The sequence below is a fragment of the Copadichromis virginalis genome, linkage group LG5 (genome assembly GCF_057382275.1).
Source record: "Copadichromis virginalis isolate Kocher_CV1m ecotype Utaka linkage group LG5, C_Virginalis_male_GT1.1, whole genome shotgun sequence".
Classification (NCBI taxonomy): Eukaryota; Metazoa; Chordata; class Actinopteri; order Cichliformes; family Cichlidae; genus Copadichromis; species Copadichromis virginalis.
The window spans coordinates 39104472-39120264 of NC_140622.1; the positions used below are offsets into that span (position 1 = coordinate 39104472).

At 39.2% G+C, this 15793-nt stretch overlaps 1 protein-coding gene across 2 annotated transcripts in view; it reads left to right on the plus strand.

The window, feature by feature from the left end:
- Nucleotides 1-15793, plus strand: part of LOC146710351 (serine/threonine-protein kinase 4-like) — a 45048-nt gene that overhangs the window by 18072 nt on the left and 11183 nt on the right. For both annotated transcript variants that reach the window (XM_085457753.1, XM_085457752.1), the window contains exon 10: nucleotides 14030-14190. In XM_085457753.1, coding sequence (XP_085313879.1) covers nucleotides 14030-14190 — 161 coding nt within the window. The remainder of the gene's footprint in view (nucleotides 1-14029; nucleotides 14191-15793) is intronic.

Sequence of the window (15793 nt, forward strand, 5' to 3'; positions counted from 1 at the left end):
CGTTAATTCCTAAATTACAAGCACGAACTTGCTGCTGGTGAACTCGGGCGGGATGCGTGTCAGCAGAGGCCTCGAATAGTAACAGCAGAGTTTGTTCCATGTTTGATTTATACACCAGTGATTTTTCTAATGGCTCAGTGTGTGTGATGTTAGCAGCAGTGATGTCCTGAACACTAACACTTTGTATGGTCACGTGTGATTCTGGGTAATGTAGTTCTGCTTTATTTCTTGTCTCTTTATATAACCTGTGAAAATATATGAGAGACACGTGGCACTCAGATAACCACGAGTAGAAGTAGAAGAATTATGTAGTGCGATTCTTGGCAGTTGGCCCACCTCTGCATCCAGGGAGCCAATCAACGGCCAGTTGTGTGGCTGCAGGAGAGGTTTTATTACAGCTTCAGCTGTGTGGTGGCAGGTATATCTATTGTTTTATTGGGCCAGTCAATGTAGGTAAATGTATTTATATTTTATTCCCGGCAATCTATTCAGAATATTCATTAGCTTCCTGTTTGTGCAGTCCTCTGGTGGGAGGAGGCATGGGCATTAATCATGTGGATGCTCTGGATTGATCTGTTTAGGCGAAATTATGTGAAGCTGCGTGTTTAATAAATGTGTAACTTTTAGGGGAAAATCACAAATTTTTCTCTTCTTGTCTGATTTGACTGATTCTGTATGTTTTTGTTTCAGTTACCTTTGAAGTAAACCTAAAGCCATTCAAGCATTGCCTGTGCGCTCCCCCAAAAGCTTTGCTATAACCTTTAATTGACATAACCTGAGGGACCAGACTCAGTTCACCTGAGAGAAACAAAACCAGAGGGCAAAGAGTTAGAACAAAAAGATGAATAAGATCAGACCTGCTGGAGTGTCTTTCAGGGATGTGTTGGTGCTGCATCGGTCTGTTGGCGTCTGTCGACTGTGTGGGAGCTGAAGCGTTGGCTGTATTTGGTGCTTTGGAACAGATTCTCAATAAGAGTTGGACTGAGTTGATCAGTGCTGGCGGTCTGTGGGCGTGTTTTATGTTTGTTTTTATACGCAAAGAATTAACCCCAATGAGACACTGAGCACGCTGACGCTTGACGTGTGCGTGAGTGTATATTTGCTTTAGCTCTGCGTGACTCCAGTAATATGCAGCCAGAATACGCTCTGATGAAAATAAAGCTACTGTGGAGGTTCGTGGCCAAATATCACAACTCCTACACTTCATCTAATGAGAGTTACTTTCAAACCAGGGGAGCGCTGGCCACATTTACTACCACTGACACGAACCGGCAGCATTCAGGTGCTCACTGGACCAGTTTGCAATTCTCCAGTGCCCTGATGAGAAAAAAACCAAAGTAATCTGGAACCACCATCTGTGGAGAAATAGACCTTTTAGATTCAGATATACTCACATGAGCGACATACAACCCAAAGGCCAAAGCTAGTCTGTGAGCCATCTCAGTCCAGACTCTGACCTCCCACCACAGGAAAATAAATAAAAGGCAGTGTAATGTTGATGGATCTCAGGTTAAATGACTTTAATAGTTTTTATTTTGTGCATTTCACTGCTCTATAAAAGCCCAAACTCACTTACAGCAACTCATCTCTATCATCTCAGCTCATGTCTAGAGCAAAGACGACTACCAAATTAACATTATCTGTTTGCAAGAGTTAATGTGTGCAGTCGTTTCACAACAAGGAGGTCTTTGGTTTGAATCCCCTGGCCTGCCGTGGGCCTGTATATCTACATGGGGACTCTGACTTCCCCCCCCACTGTCATGCATGTTGGTGTTTCTAAATTGTCCATAGGTGTGAATGAAATTGGCCTCCAGGTGGAAGAAAATGGATGGACGAATAAGAGCGAGGGGCTGTTTGTGCAGAGAATTTAACTGAAGTTCAAAAGGGAAATAGATTTTTACTGCTGGTATTTTTGCACAAGCTCAAGAAACTGGAACTGCTCTGACTGCCAACCACACGTAGTTACAGAAATAAACGGTCTATATTTGACCCGCACAGTAACGGCATGGTTGGCTGTTTCATCATAAACAACGCTGTCCACCACGTGCTGTTTACTATGACACCAGAAGTCGACTTTCAGGTGTAATTTGAATTACTTTGAGGGCTTAACTGTTGAAGACTTGGAGTAACAGGCTTTATTGGACTGACACACTGATGCTCACAGTCACTGTTAATGCAAGACACCACACTCTCATATGAGACCAGATGTACAGACGTACACTGCCACAACGCCACTGTGAATTTATTGAGTCTCCATCACACATGCACACACACACACACACACACACACACACACACACACACACACACACACACACACACTTCTCGTACCTATGGTACGACAACTTTTCTCGTGCCTATGGTACGACGACTTTTCTCCGTGCTCCTGGTACACTGCGCAGAAAAACCTTGCCCCACACACACACACACACACACACACACACACACACACACACACACACACACACACACACTGTGTGTCTCCGGTCAGACGTCCTGATATCAGGTTAGTATGGATCTCCACAGGCAGCGGTTTAAACTGCATTAACACTGGAACATTTCGAATTCATAATTGCATTACAACTCCAGTGTCCTTCAGTTGTGTGTGTGTGCGCGCGCGAGTGTGCCTTTTTCTCTTGTCTTTAATGTGCTCCTCAGAGGGTGCCTGTGTGTGTCCCAAGCTAATGACTGTGGTCTGATGCTGAAGGGGCCCTGAAGATCAAGATGAGATATTAGATCAGTTATTGATCCTCCCTAATGCTACTGAAAAATAAAAGGAATTTTAATTTGCAGTGATTAGCCCTTAACTGTGTCTGACTAGAATCCGGATTAGAAACTCATCTCCTGAAAACTGTACGGGACAGAAAACCTCGTAGAGTTTCAGCCAGATCTACATTTAAATGGATAAACGGGTAGAAATATTGCAATTTTTACGATCTAACTTTGTAGTTAGATCGTAAATTTAAAATTTTCAAAATTATTTTGGGATTAAAACTAAACAAAAGAATCAAATATTTGATATGATACGACATAGAACAACAAGAGTCATTACTGCCCTCCAGGTGGACTTAAAGGAACGCAATTGGAATGAGGTTTTTGCAAATGAAGATTCAAATAGTGCATATGATGCATTCTTATCAACTGTAATTTCACTATATGAAAAACATTGTCCTTTAATGAAAATCACTAGAAAGCATCACAGATCAAATAAGCCATGGATCACAAAGGGGATAGAAGATGCATGTAAAAAGAAAAATAATCTATATAAGAGATTCATAAAACAGAGGACAAAAGATGCTGAAATAAAGTACAAGTTATATAAAAATAGATTAGTAAATATTATAAGAACAAGTAAGAAAGAATATTAGCACAAATTATTGGAGTAGAAGTAACACACAAGAAACATGGAGGATATTAAACAGTATAATCAAAAAGGGCTCAAAAAATAAGAATTATCCAGGTTATTTTAAAAAAGATAAAGATATTGTGCTTGATAAAACTAAAGACATTGCAAATGAATTTAATGATTTTTTTGTAAATGTTGGCTTTAATTTAGCAAAAGAAATTCCAGAGTCAAGAAATAATAACGACTTAATATAGACTTAATAAATATATTGAGAAGCATAATCTCCTAAGTGATAACCAATATGGCTTTAGAGTGAAAAGGTCCACTTCGATGGCAGTGATGGAACTTGTAGAAGGGATATCTAATGCTATAGATAATAAGGAATATACTGTTGGTGTTTTTATAGACTTAAAAAGGGTGTTTGATACAATTGATCTATATTAATGAATAAACTAGAGAGATATGGCATAAGAGGGTTAGCATACAAGTGGATGAAAAGTTACCTGGATGAAAGATATCAATATGTCGAATTCAATAATGTAAAATCTAAGCAGTTGAAGGTAACTTGTGTTCCTCAGGGCTCTGTGCTGGGCCCTAAATTATTTATATTATATATAAATGACATATCTAGTGTTTCCAAACTGTTAATATGTGCATTGTTTGCTGATGATACCACTCTGTACTGCTCAGGTAAAAACCTAGAACAGCTTCTGACTACAGCGGAAAAGGAGTTAAATATATTAAAAAACTGGTTTGATGTAAATAAGTTATCATTAAATATAAAGAAAACAAAATGATTATTTTTGGCACTAGACAAATGAAAAATGTATCTAAAATAAGGGTTAATGGAATTGAAATTGAAAGAGTGTACGAAAATAAATTTCTTGGAGTGATAATTGATGATAAGCTGAGTTGGAAGTCTCATATAAACCATGTGAAAACAAAAATGTCAAAAACCATCGATATTCTCTATAAAACAAAGCATGTCCTGAACAAAAAATCATTATACACACTTTATTGTACTCTGTTGCTTCCATATATGACTTACTGTCTGGAGATATGGGCTAATGCATATAAAACGAACACTCTTCATATTTTCAAGTTACAAAAAAGAGCTATAAGAATTATAAACCAATCAAACTATATAGAACCAACTAACATTTTGTTTATTAATCTGAATACCCTGAAATTTTATGATTTAGTTGAATATAAAATGGCACAGATAATTATAAAGCACAAAATAACTTGCTTTGCCCCAGTACTCAGAAGCTGTTCAAAGTCAGAGAGAGTCAATATGACTTAAGGGGAACAGATTTCTTTAAAAAAAAACAAGATAAGGACAAATATAAAGCAGAGATGTGTTTCTGTTAGAGGAGTTAACCTGTGGAATAGTTATGACAGTGATTTAAAAAGGTGTGGTTCATTTTCCTTGTTTAAAAACATGTTTAAAAATAGAGTATTAGAAAAATATATAAATCAAGAATGAAAAGAGCAAAAAAACCAAAACTCTTGGTTCTTTTGCTTTGATGTAGTTACTTGTGTGATGGAAAGTTTTGGTTTTTTTTGTTTGTTTTTTTTCTTGTTTGTTTGTTTGTTTGTTTGTTTGTTTTGTTTTTGCTTTGTTTTAGTCTTTGCTTCGAGCCCTGAGGAGCTGCATGCAAAAAGATCTTTTGTTAAAAGGGTTGGCGTAATAAGCAAACGCTTCAGCCAATACCTTTTGATTAGCCTTGTCTCATGCTTTCTTGCTTTGTGGTAGATCTTTGTTCTGTCTTCACTGAGATATTTGAATGCTAATCAATAAAAAATCAAATCAATAACTTGACAAAATCTGACCCAGAAGAGGATTTTGGTGGACAAAGGTCACACAAATTGTATAATATTGAGATAAAATGATAAAGCCAAAGGTGAGATTCACTGAGCCGTTTTATTGTTCTGCAGAGACACTTTTCTGTCCATTATTCACATGGTAACTGAGGAGCAGGAGGAGACATTATTTCAGAGGAGATTGTGTTTCAGATGTGATCAGATACTGAATTAGTGCATTAATCCCTGGCACTCATCTTGTAAGTGGTGATTATGGCCACATCTGTACACATAAAACCTCCCTGTTTTAGGAGCTCTTTGCAGGACCATCGATATTCGAAGTAGATTTAGTTGACAGACATTTCAATAAATTCCTCCCAAGTCTGCACTACAGTACAGGCAGAGATGTTGACTTTAAATTAGCTGGTTGGAGGAAGCATGCAAGTGCAACGCATTAATTGCAACTAATATTCTAACCACCGGCTCTGATTTTATGTCAGAAAGTAACCTTAATCTCCTTTGATATTTCTTAATGAGACAAGTATGAAGCTATAAAGATGTAGTCTGTGCTCTTCGACCATAACGCAGAGACACAAAATGGGAACATGTGGCAAGTTCTGACATTGGTCTCTTTCCCTCTGTCTCTCTCATGCAAACATGCAGAGTGGCTGGCAGTGTGATCTGAGACCGATTCAGGCTTTCCATTTGTCATCTGAAGTGGATGTAGTCTGCGCCATTAAATTATTTAAATAGAGTTTTCTAACTCTGAGCTGTGACAGTGTTCTCTAATGTCGCTAACATTTTCTAATATAGCAACTCACAGCCATCACACAGTAAACTCTGTACTCTTAAAATGAGCAGGGCAGTGCATTTTCCTCCACCTTCTCTTTACGGATCCTCGTTAAAAAGACAGAAGAGCTTTTTAAGCCTGCTCATCTCTCACAGCTCTTTGTGTTATTAAAGTTTAATTTTGTTGTGGAAAGTCGTAGAACGCACTTCCTTGGCTTTAAATTGAAACTGTATTTTCCTAAACTTGTAGGTTAAAGACTGCAGCCTTAGCTGTTAATTCTAATGATCCAACACCCCAAAACATGGATATATGTGACATATGTCCATACGGATCGCCGGCTACGCCAGCAGGTGTTTGTGGTGCTGGTTTCTTCTCCTAATCAAAAGCTTCTGTTAACTGTTGTGCATGCTCAGACTTGATGGCATGAAACTGCAGAAAAGCATATTGTCTGTAGGCTAATATGAATTTCATATGGATGGAATAGGAAAACAGTATTTGAGTAATGAGCTTTTGGTGATCGCTCTGACCTTTATCAGTCCCCGTAATCATCATCCATTTGCACAACCCTAATGTGATCTGTTTTAGATATGCAAAAAGTTTCAAACTTGAGCATAAACTTGTCTGAGGTTATTAAGTTTACTGGTTCTGAACTGGCGAGTCACTTCCCCAAAGAAAAGGGACACAGGCAGACAGAACTTTGGGTTGTCTGTGAAGGTTCTCAGTCATCCAGATCATCGTAGTCTAAGAAAAAAGCGTCTGGACTTCTTTAAGTTTCTTGAAGACGTTTCATCCGAGAAGTTTCTTCAGTACTGAGAGCGTCTGGTGGAGAGTCCCAGATTGGGAGTGTCCCCAATAGGGTCATGGACCCCTATTGATCCTCTACCTAACGAGTCACTCTCAGCCAAGGTTTTGGGTGAACCCATAGTGAGACCTTGCCACACCCTGTGTTATCTGATTTACTGAGATCAAACGGCCCAGGATGAGCAATAGACAGTTGTTTTGTTTTGTTTTTAAATGCATAGAATCCAGGAAATAAAGTCGCTTAAAATAACCTGTGAATGTCACCAGCCCACCTGCTCGAGGTGTCCTCCCAGGTGCGCAGCTAAAACCGACATCCCAGCAAGCTTCTTGAAATCCAAGTTCTAATAAAACCAATTTTTTTTACTTTAAACCGTTAAACTTATACAAAGTTCTACAAAAATAAAAAGCAGGCCACTATTTATACTTTTTAATTCAAAGTAAACGCCACCATGTCGACTTCCTGCAGTGATGCGACTGCAGTGATGATGTAATTGGTCAGAAAAGACCCAGCAGACAGCAAAGCAGATCAGTGGCAGAGCAGAGAGGACAGAATAATGGGCTTGTCAGTGGGTGACAAACGGTAATGGCAGAATGCTTTTCTTCTACTCTTTTATTTTTGTCTTTTTGGTACAGGCCCCATCAGCTGAGGGCAGTCAGGCTGCGTCTCCAAGCCACTCAGTGTCTGTGCAGCGGTTAGATTTAATGTCTCAATCAGCTGCTCAATTGGTATGAAATATTCTGGTGGCTGTTGCTTCCAGTAAAGGGGGGGAAAAAGAGATCAGTGTCCCCATTTTTTTCCCCCCGCTGCAGTCTACAGCATCTGCTGTCAGAAAGTAGAAAATAAATGGAAGATCTAAATGTCACAAGAATCTTTTCATTAAAGGTGATGGACGTGTGGAGTCTGGGTGCGGCGGCTCTGGTCAAATTAATTACTCACAAAGCCAGTCATGACTCTTGCTGTGTCGCTCAGCTCTCTTTATAAGTTTCCTGTGTCTCCTGATCAAACAAATATGAGAGAAAATTTACTGCAGGCTGAGAAAGATCAAATAAAAGACTTCATTAACTTTTATCTCTACATTTGACTCTTCATATTACTTTCATTATGCATAAACTTTATATTTTACTGTTGTTTCAACTGTTAACAAAATTATTTTCCAAATATGGGATACTTAAAGTAAATCTTCTTGTTTTGCTCATTTGCTGCCAGTGTCGTCATCAGTTTTATCAATTATTGATGTTTCTCTCACTCATTTAAAAGGCTGTGTTGCACAGAAGCTGGATGTGGATCACAGTGTGGGTCAGGTTAGGTGTGAGTATCTCCTCAAAAAAGTGGTTTAGTTAAAGTGTAAGGGTAATGGGTGTTATAAAACATTCAAACATGGACAGCTGCATAAAAGATGGAGCACAGATCAAGTGTTTGGTTTGATTTTTGTTTTTCTCGTCTCCGGCTGAAGTTTTGAAAGTGAAAAATCATGTTTGAAAACCTCACATTTAAATACTCGCAGTCTAACACTTACCCTCGTCATGTCTTTGTGGTTTTTCGGGAGTTTGCTGTTTTAAGCTTAAGTTGAGTGGAGGAACGTCCACTGAAGAAGTCACTTGGATGAGTGACGAAACGTTCCTCCCACAAAACGCTACGTCCAGATGAACAGAATCAACTTTTTGGAGAGTAACTGGGAATTAGGGCTGTTCGATATAACGATATATATCGGATGACGATATAAAAACATCTATCGTTTCATTTTACGCTATCGTTTGTTTTGTGGTGTCGCAAAATAAACTGTTTACGGCAATATTTTTTCATGGTTCTGATGGTCACTGTAGTGGCTATATTCATTTCTTAAAGTTCTCTCTTTCTCTTATATTTAATACAACCACACTACGGACGGACAAGGGCCTGTTTTTATGCGTTGTCGTTAGCAACAACGACGGTAAAACCACGGCGTGTCAGCTTGTTTATTTTCCACATAAACCTTTCACAATAAAGCTCAAGATCCTGTTGAGACTTTTCAAAATAAACGGAATCACGTGAAAGATGCAGAGTATTTACGGTTGAGAAGCAAAAAAATAAACCTTAGACTCAAACGTTAGAACAGGCTTTTCCCCGCAGCACGCCGTGTAATAAATACTCACAAAGAAAACGGCGGCCATTACAGCTTATGTCTAAAAATGTGTCTCCCCCCCGTCACCTTGTAAATGAGACATATTACCATAAACATGCCATAAGAGTGGCCAGCCAGTGAGCCAGGTGGTATGGAAACACCTGACAGGAAGGTCCAGGTGTAGCTTTACAGCAGCGACTGAACTTTCAGAGTAAGAGCTGAGATTGCCCACTAGTTGGACCAACGTTGTCCTAAACAGTAAAGGTCTAAAACATAAAGAATGCTTTGTAACATACTTCCTCCCACATGGCATTGCAAGCAGCATGTCCATTTACAGGAATGTGGTGCACAGCTGGAAAAAGTCTTTGTCCAGTCAGATAATTCCTCAAGTTGCCAAGCACTAGATAACAAACTAGGATCAAAGTAACATTAGCTCATTGATTTTTATGGGTCTGACCTTTTGTCATCTGATTAAAGTGTTTCCTCTAATAGAAAACCAAGAGTGAAGTAAAAGTCTTTAAATAAAGGCTGCCCCCCTCACTACATCCAGCTGCATGCCTGCAAATGTCTCACAATAAAAGCCTTCTGTCCACTCACACATGGAGCATTGGATTTATGTTGAACACCTGGGTTTGGAGGAAGCTAATCGATGTTAGCCAACATTAGTAGTTAATTTTGTGTTTGTTCCTCTTTGTGTAGAATTGGCTCACTGATGCTTCGTTTGCTTTCATGTTACTTTAGTGAAACTGTGACACCACGAGTGCAGTGCTGGCTGGTTTTGAACAGACTGAAGCTTCACTCGTGGAAATTAGAACAACTGTGTGAAGATTCAATGTTACTATAATTTCTCGTTTTAAATACAGACCTGTTGCATTCTGCAGCTCAGGTGAGTAAAGGTCTCCGAGGAACTGCATTATGCTGAAAAATTCCTTATCAGGAGAGGTTTTTTTCCCAACATGCCCGCGGGTAGCTGTCGGTAGCTGTGGTTAGCTTTCTTAAACAATGACTTTGTGTGTGCCCTTGGCAACTTCATCTGGGAGAGAAGGCACCCGGCAGCACAAATGAAGAAGAACATTCATTAATTCTTTTTAGGGGGGGGCACTAGACTTTAAATTGATTTTGTGCTTGAATGAAAACAAACTGTGGAGCCCCAAGTGAGATTATTGATGCAATGTTAGCCATTAGTCACCATTACAAAGAAAGCAAAACACTTTGAGTGGAGGTGGAGGTAATCGCCGGATGCCTTTCTGTTTCTGACAAAAACAAGTTTTTCCCCTCTTCATTGTTGCATTTGAGTGATAAGGAGACAGACGTGCCTGGAAATAAATACAATAAGAGCTTACATATCTCACCCAGATCAGAATCTGACACCTTTATCTAAGATAGTGATATTTTCTTGAGAACATTAAGAGAATGAGTTTTTATTAATTCAGTTTTAAACTATTTTCTGCTCCCACTAGTAGAGTTCTTTCAAAAAATTCTGAAAATGGATGAAAAACAACAAGTTTATCACGTCTACACTGGAAAACAGCATTTGGTAACAGTTTTCATAGAAATCTATACAATCTTCCAACATGTTGTGACTGTATTGATTTAGAAGTACTAATACATGCCCGTGCTGCAGTACTGCTTTCTGTGTTGGTGGAATAATTGGCATATACTTATTCACATTGAAAAAACAAAAGTTAGAAATGAGATATGTTTATTTGCTAAAAACAATCATTTTAGCCCATTGCTGGGTGGGGTGTAAGGCAATGTGATGATATATCATATGTCATGTAGATCAGCGGTCCCCAACCCCCGGGCCTCGGACCGGTACCGGTCCGTGAGTCGTTTGGTACCGGGCCGCGAGAGTTGAGGCTCAGGTGTGAAGTGTATGGTTTTCAGGTTTTTTATCAGTTTTCAGCGTTATTTTGTTAACGTTTTTATCGTTAACTCTGTTTTCCTGGGTCTTTTCACATGTGTTATGAATAAATCTTCTTTTTTTTCGGTACCGGTACTAGTTTTATTTTGTTGTATTTATCTGCGACACCTTAAAGGCCGATCCTTGAAAATATTGTCGGGCATAAACTGGTCCGTGGCGCAAAAAAGGTTGGAGACCGCTGATGTAGATGAGAACCTTCTGAGTTCTGCAGTGCAGCTGCGCACCAGCTGTAGTTTGTAGGAGTCATGCAGACACATTTCATGTATTATAGTAATTATTTGGTCTGCACCTAGAAAAGTGTGTGTGTGTGTGTGTGTGTGTGTGTCTCTGACCGTAAACAGTAAAGGGAGTAAACAACAGATTTGAATCACTTTAGATGATTAATATGAGGAAATAAAGTCTCAGCATGACATCACACCTTTAGCCTGTGTGACATAAAGCTGCACAACCACCTGGTTAAAAATCAACATATTTCTTCAGCCATTACAGCATTAAACAAGCCTGAGTCACAGTCAGCGTATCCCAGTTATTACTTGCCCATTTAAAAATAAATAAATTGCTGTCCATAAATTTATTTAAGTGAGCGCACACACACTAACCAGCTCTAATGTCCTCCTACTATGACATCAGAGTTTCCAGCACATCTAAAAGGAGAGGCTCAGTAAGTCAAGTGCTGTTATAAATCTGTGAATAATTTCTTACATAAAGAGCTTTTTAAGGATAAACCTGATGGAGCGTTTTTAAAAAGTAGAGAATTATTAGTAGAAACGATCTCTGTTATCACAGCAGAGCGGTGCTATCTGATCACACTGGAATCTGTGCATAATGTAGGTGTGTAAAGACCGCAGGAGCTTATTAAAGCCATGAATCAAACGCTCAACGACACTCATGAACTCGCTGATTTCCTCTCGCTTGGGTAAAATTGACAGTGTGGACATTTTTATTCAGTGAACCAGAAACCGTGTCAGTAACTCCTCTGGAATTGTCCATGTAGCTGCTGACTTTTCCATGCACGTGCACTCAAAAGCACACAGTGTGTATATTATAAAATTACTTAGGTTGGGTGAATTTTCCGACTGGTCAATGTAATTATAACAAAATTGAGCCATATTACTCGTTATCTACATCCTTGTCTCGGGGCAGGTTTTGTTAGGTTCGTTAAAAGTACAAGCTAACATTGTTTTCATTACAGCAATGGAAATAATTTGGAAATGATGAGGTCTTTTTAAAAAGTCTACACTGAAGTAATCTAAAATGTAAATGTATTTTGGAGAAAATCTGTAATGAGCACCAAAAACAAAAGAAAAAGGCATCGAAGCATGACGTGTTTCCTGCTATCACCTCAAGTGTTTCTTAAATCAAATCAAATCAAATCACTTTTATTGTCACATCACATGTGCAGGCACACTGGCACAGCACATGCGAGTGAAATTCTTGTGTGCGAGCCCCACAAGCAACAGAGATGTGCAAACACAACAACACAAACGAGCAAAATACAAGAATGGCCAACCTGAAACTAATAAATATATGTACAATATATAATAGTGTATGCATTTCTGGATGTGTATACTAAATATTTTCCTACGTGTGTGTGTGTGTGTGTGTGTGTGTGTGTGTGTGTACACATTTTTACAAATTAAATAGTAAAAAAGAAAATAATAATAATAATAATAAAATATATAAAATATACAGAGTTGAATATGTGCAGAACAAGTGGCATTTATATACAGTGTGGAGTGCATAATGTTGAAGTTCCAGTAGTGAAGCTGAGGTGTCTATGACGTGTTCAGCAGTCTGATGGCCTGATGGAAAAAGCCTGCTGTTGTTCTGTTTACTGTTCGTCTGGGTTTTATACTTATTTATATATATTGTCAACAATAGACAGCTGCTATTGTTTTTTGTTTGTTTTTGGGGTTTTTGTCGTCGTTGTTGTTGTTGTTGTTGTTGTTGTTGTTGTTGTTGTTGTTGACATGTCAGTGAGACAGTTCATGCTTCGAAAGAAACAAGATGCTAATCAACACTTGAGGCAAATCTAAAATCTAAAATACCCCTAAACTTCGCTCCAAAACAAAGACACACAACCTTGGGTGTTGTTTGTTTGCCTTTTCCTAACATCCAGTTTCCAAACCCTAATATTTGCTTTCCCGACCATTTATTATTAATTTAGCACTCGTTAGCAAGTCTTAAAATATTTCATCTAAGTGATTGGCTTTTTTTAATGGGCTCCATCACATGCCGTGCACTTCCTGTAACATGCATTAAAATCTGGAGGTGCTCTCCTCTCTCTATCTGGTTCAATAGTGTTACATTAAAGCCTCTGCCATCTTTTTTCCACTGACAGAGTTTTAAAAGCCGTAAAGCCATCAGTACCTGAGCAAGTCACTTACTGGTATCACTTTAATGCATATATATTATGATAATCTTGTTCCCTGCTTATTGCTGCCTTAATAATGGAACACTTCATTGATCCCTGAAGGAAAATCCTCTTTATGCCTCCACGTTCATGCTGAGGCTAGAGTGCAGTAACCTGTGACTGTGGGTGATGGATCCACTCAGGGATCTTTGAGCAGGGCAGATGCTTGCTGACATTTGTGTTTGCACCGTTTTAATCCTTTTTTGCCGGGAACAGATCCTGATTTGCATTTATAAATGTTTTACTTAAATCACCAGAAAAACTGAGTTACAACGAAAACGAGTTTGTGGTAAAGTGAATGATTGTTTTAAACTAAGTGCAAAAAGAAAGCAGTTTAGTGCATCTAAATGCTCTGCCTTAGTTTGAATTATTATGCACTTTGTCAGCACGCAGTAATGCTCGCACGTCTCCATTTCTGATGTGACTGACTGTAGGAGGATCTTCTCCTTCTACAAAGCTTCTAAATAAGGAGGAAAAATGAATGGATGCAGTCTGTAAAGGGGAGTACATGTAAATTACAGTCACAGAAATATCTTAACAGCTGCCAGTGTTGCTGCAGTTCACTAAAACAGTGCTGTAAAACCACAGCATCCCCCATGTTTGAACTCCCAGAGCCCCACTTTACCTTTTCCAAGAAATATTTAATTCAACAACACTCGATTCCAGCAAACCCGTCATCCGCTGCAAGAACAGCAGCAAAGGTCTCAGCAGTCCTGCTGCTGTGTTTCAGTGCGGTGTCTCTGAAGCTACCTCGAGATTTCAGTCCATTATGGAGTCTGTGCGTGTCGCTCTCACAGTCTAAGACTCATCTGCAGTAAAGTAAATGTTGGACTTGCTGTTTGTTTTACAGGGCGAGATGAGACCATGCAGCCTGCCAAGCCAGCCAAGCCGTCCTTCCTGGAGTACTTTGAGCAGAAGGAGAAGGAGGCGAACATTCATAATGACGGAGGAGGAAAAGGACAAAACAACGCTGATAACCGCAAACTGCCCGGAGAAGGAGATCTTGAAGTGGTGAGCTGGAAACGTGGCGCACACTGTTACACTTTACCGTGAAGCCGTTACCTGGTCCACTGAACACCTGTAGATGTTACTGAATTCACATCAGTACAAGCACTGAGGTGACAGGAACTATATTTAAAATGGCACCATGAACACGGCACAGGGGTATGATCCCCACCAGCTGCTTCGTTTTCAATAAAAAGTAGAGGTCTTCATTTTGGAAATGTTCCTGGTATCTAAGTGAAATACTGATTAAATACGAGGAAAAGTCACATAGGTTTGAAAGTAAGAAAACACTCAAACCATAAATCTGATGGGCGAGGGTAAATATTACCTGTACAAATACTGTGTGTGTATTTAAGTGCGCTGCTGCCGTCTGCAGTCAGGTTGCTCTAAAAAGCAACACGAGTAATGGAGATGAAGACGGTGAACCAGCTGCACAATGAGCCGTGTGATTCAGGCTTCTCTCCTAAAATAAAGTTACTAAACTAAACTAGTGAGGATTGAAAACTGCCAGTAGCTCATAAACTTATTATAAATAAGAAACTACCAAAGTGGATGGAGGAGATGGAGCTAACCCAACTGCACCTTCTCCTTTGGCTTTATATGCATGCAGGTGAGCCTCTGCAGCTAATCAGAACTCAGATTAAACCATAGAGAAAGGGCAGGAGGGCGGAGGTTAATCACAACATGGATCGGGCTGAATGCTCCTTAGAACCTCTCAGAATATGTCTGATGTCTTCAGATCAACCTGTGGAGATGTCTAATAAACAATGAGTGATGTCTAGACCAAAATACTCAATTTTGCTCTCCAAGGGCCTGATATCCACTTACGAGGACGTTATACTGCCACTGTTCTATCGAAATTTAAAACGAATATCCTCATATGTGGATCTCATTTTTCTCAGAAACAAAAATCAGGTAATTCTTTGTTTTTACATTCAAGTGCCAATGAGCCCAAATAGCAAAGAGAAATTAAAAATGCCATGGAAGAGTTCGGGTCTTAGGTTAAAGAATTTAAATTCAAAGCTCTAAAAATGGTTAAAATTTAGTTTATTGTAGCTTCTGAGTTGCTTCACTTTTCAGAGCCTGATGCCTCAGATGAAATCATGTTAACGAAAAAGCAGAGGTTGTTTGTCTCGCTCAGAGACATTTATGCTGGACGCGTGGCTGCTCCTGCTGCTGGAATTAAATATTGAATATGTGACCTTTAACTGCGAGGTGGTTTCTCTTACCTGATCACCCAGCTGCCGTTTCACCTTTAGCTGTTCAGACGACGCATCAGCAGAAAGCAAAACGATAAATAAAACTACAGGTAGGCACCGAATCCTAAAAGCTGAAATTATTAAAAAGAAACAAACAAAACAATAAAGCAAAATTGTATTTTGCAGAATTTATTATCAGTGGTGAAGCTTTGCTTGAATTATGTACAACACTGAATTTCACAGCGGCTGTTTGAGCCATAAAAGAACAAAGACGTGTGTTCTGCTGAATGTGCGCATGTATGACTTCATAATTTTCAAGTGTGTGTGTGTGTGTGTGTGTGTGTGTGTGTGTGTGTGTGTTGAATGCACTTATATGTGTGCAACTGTGCGTTTGAAGTCGGTACACTAAC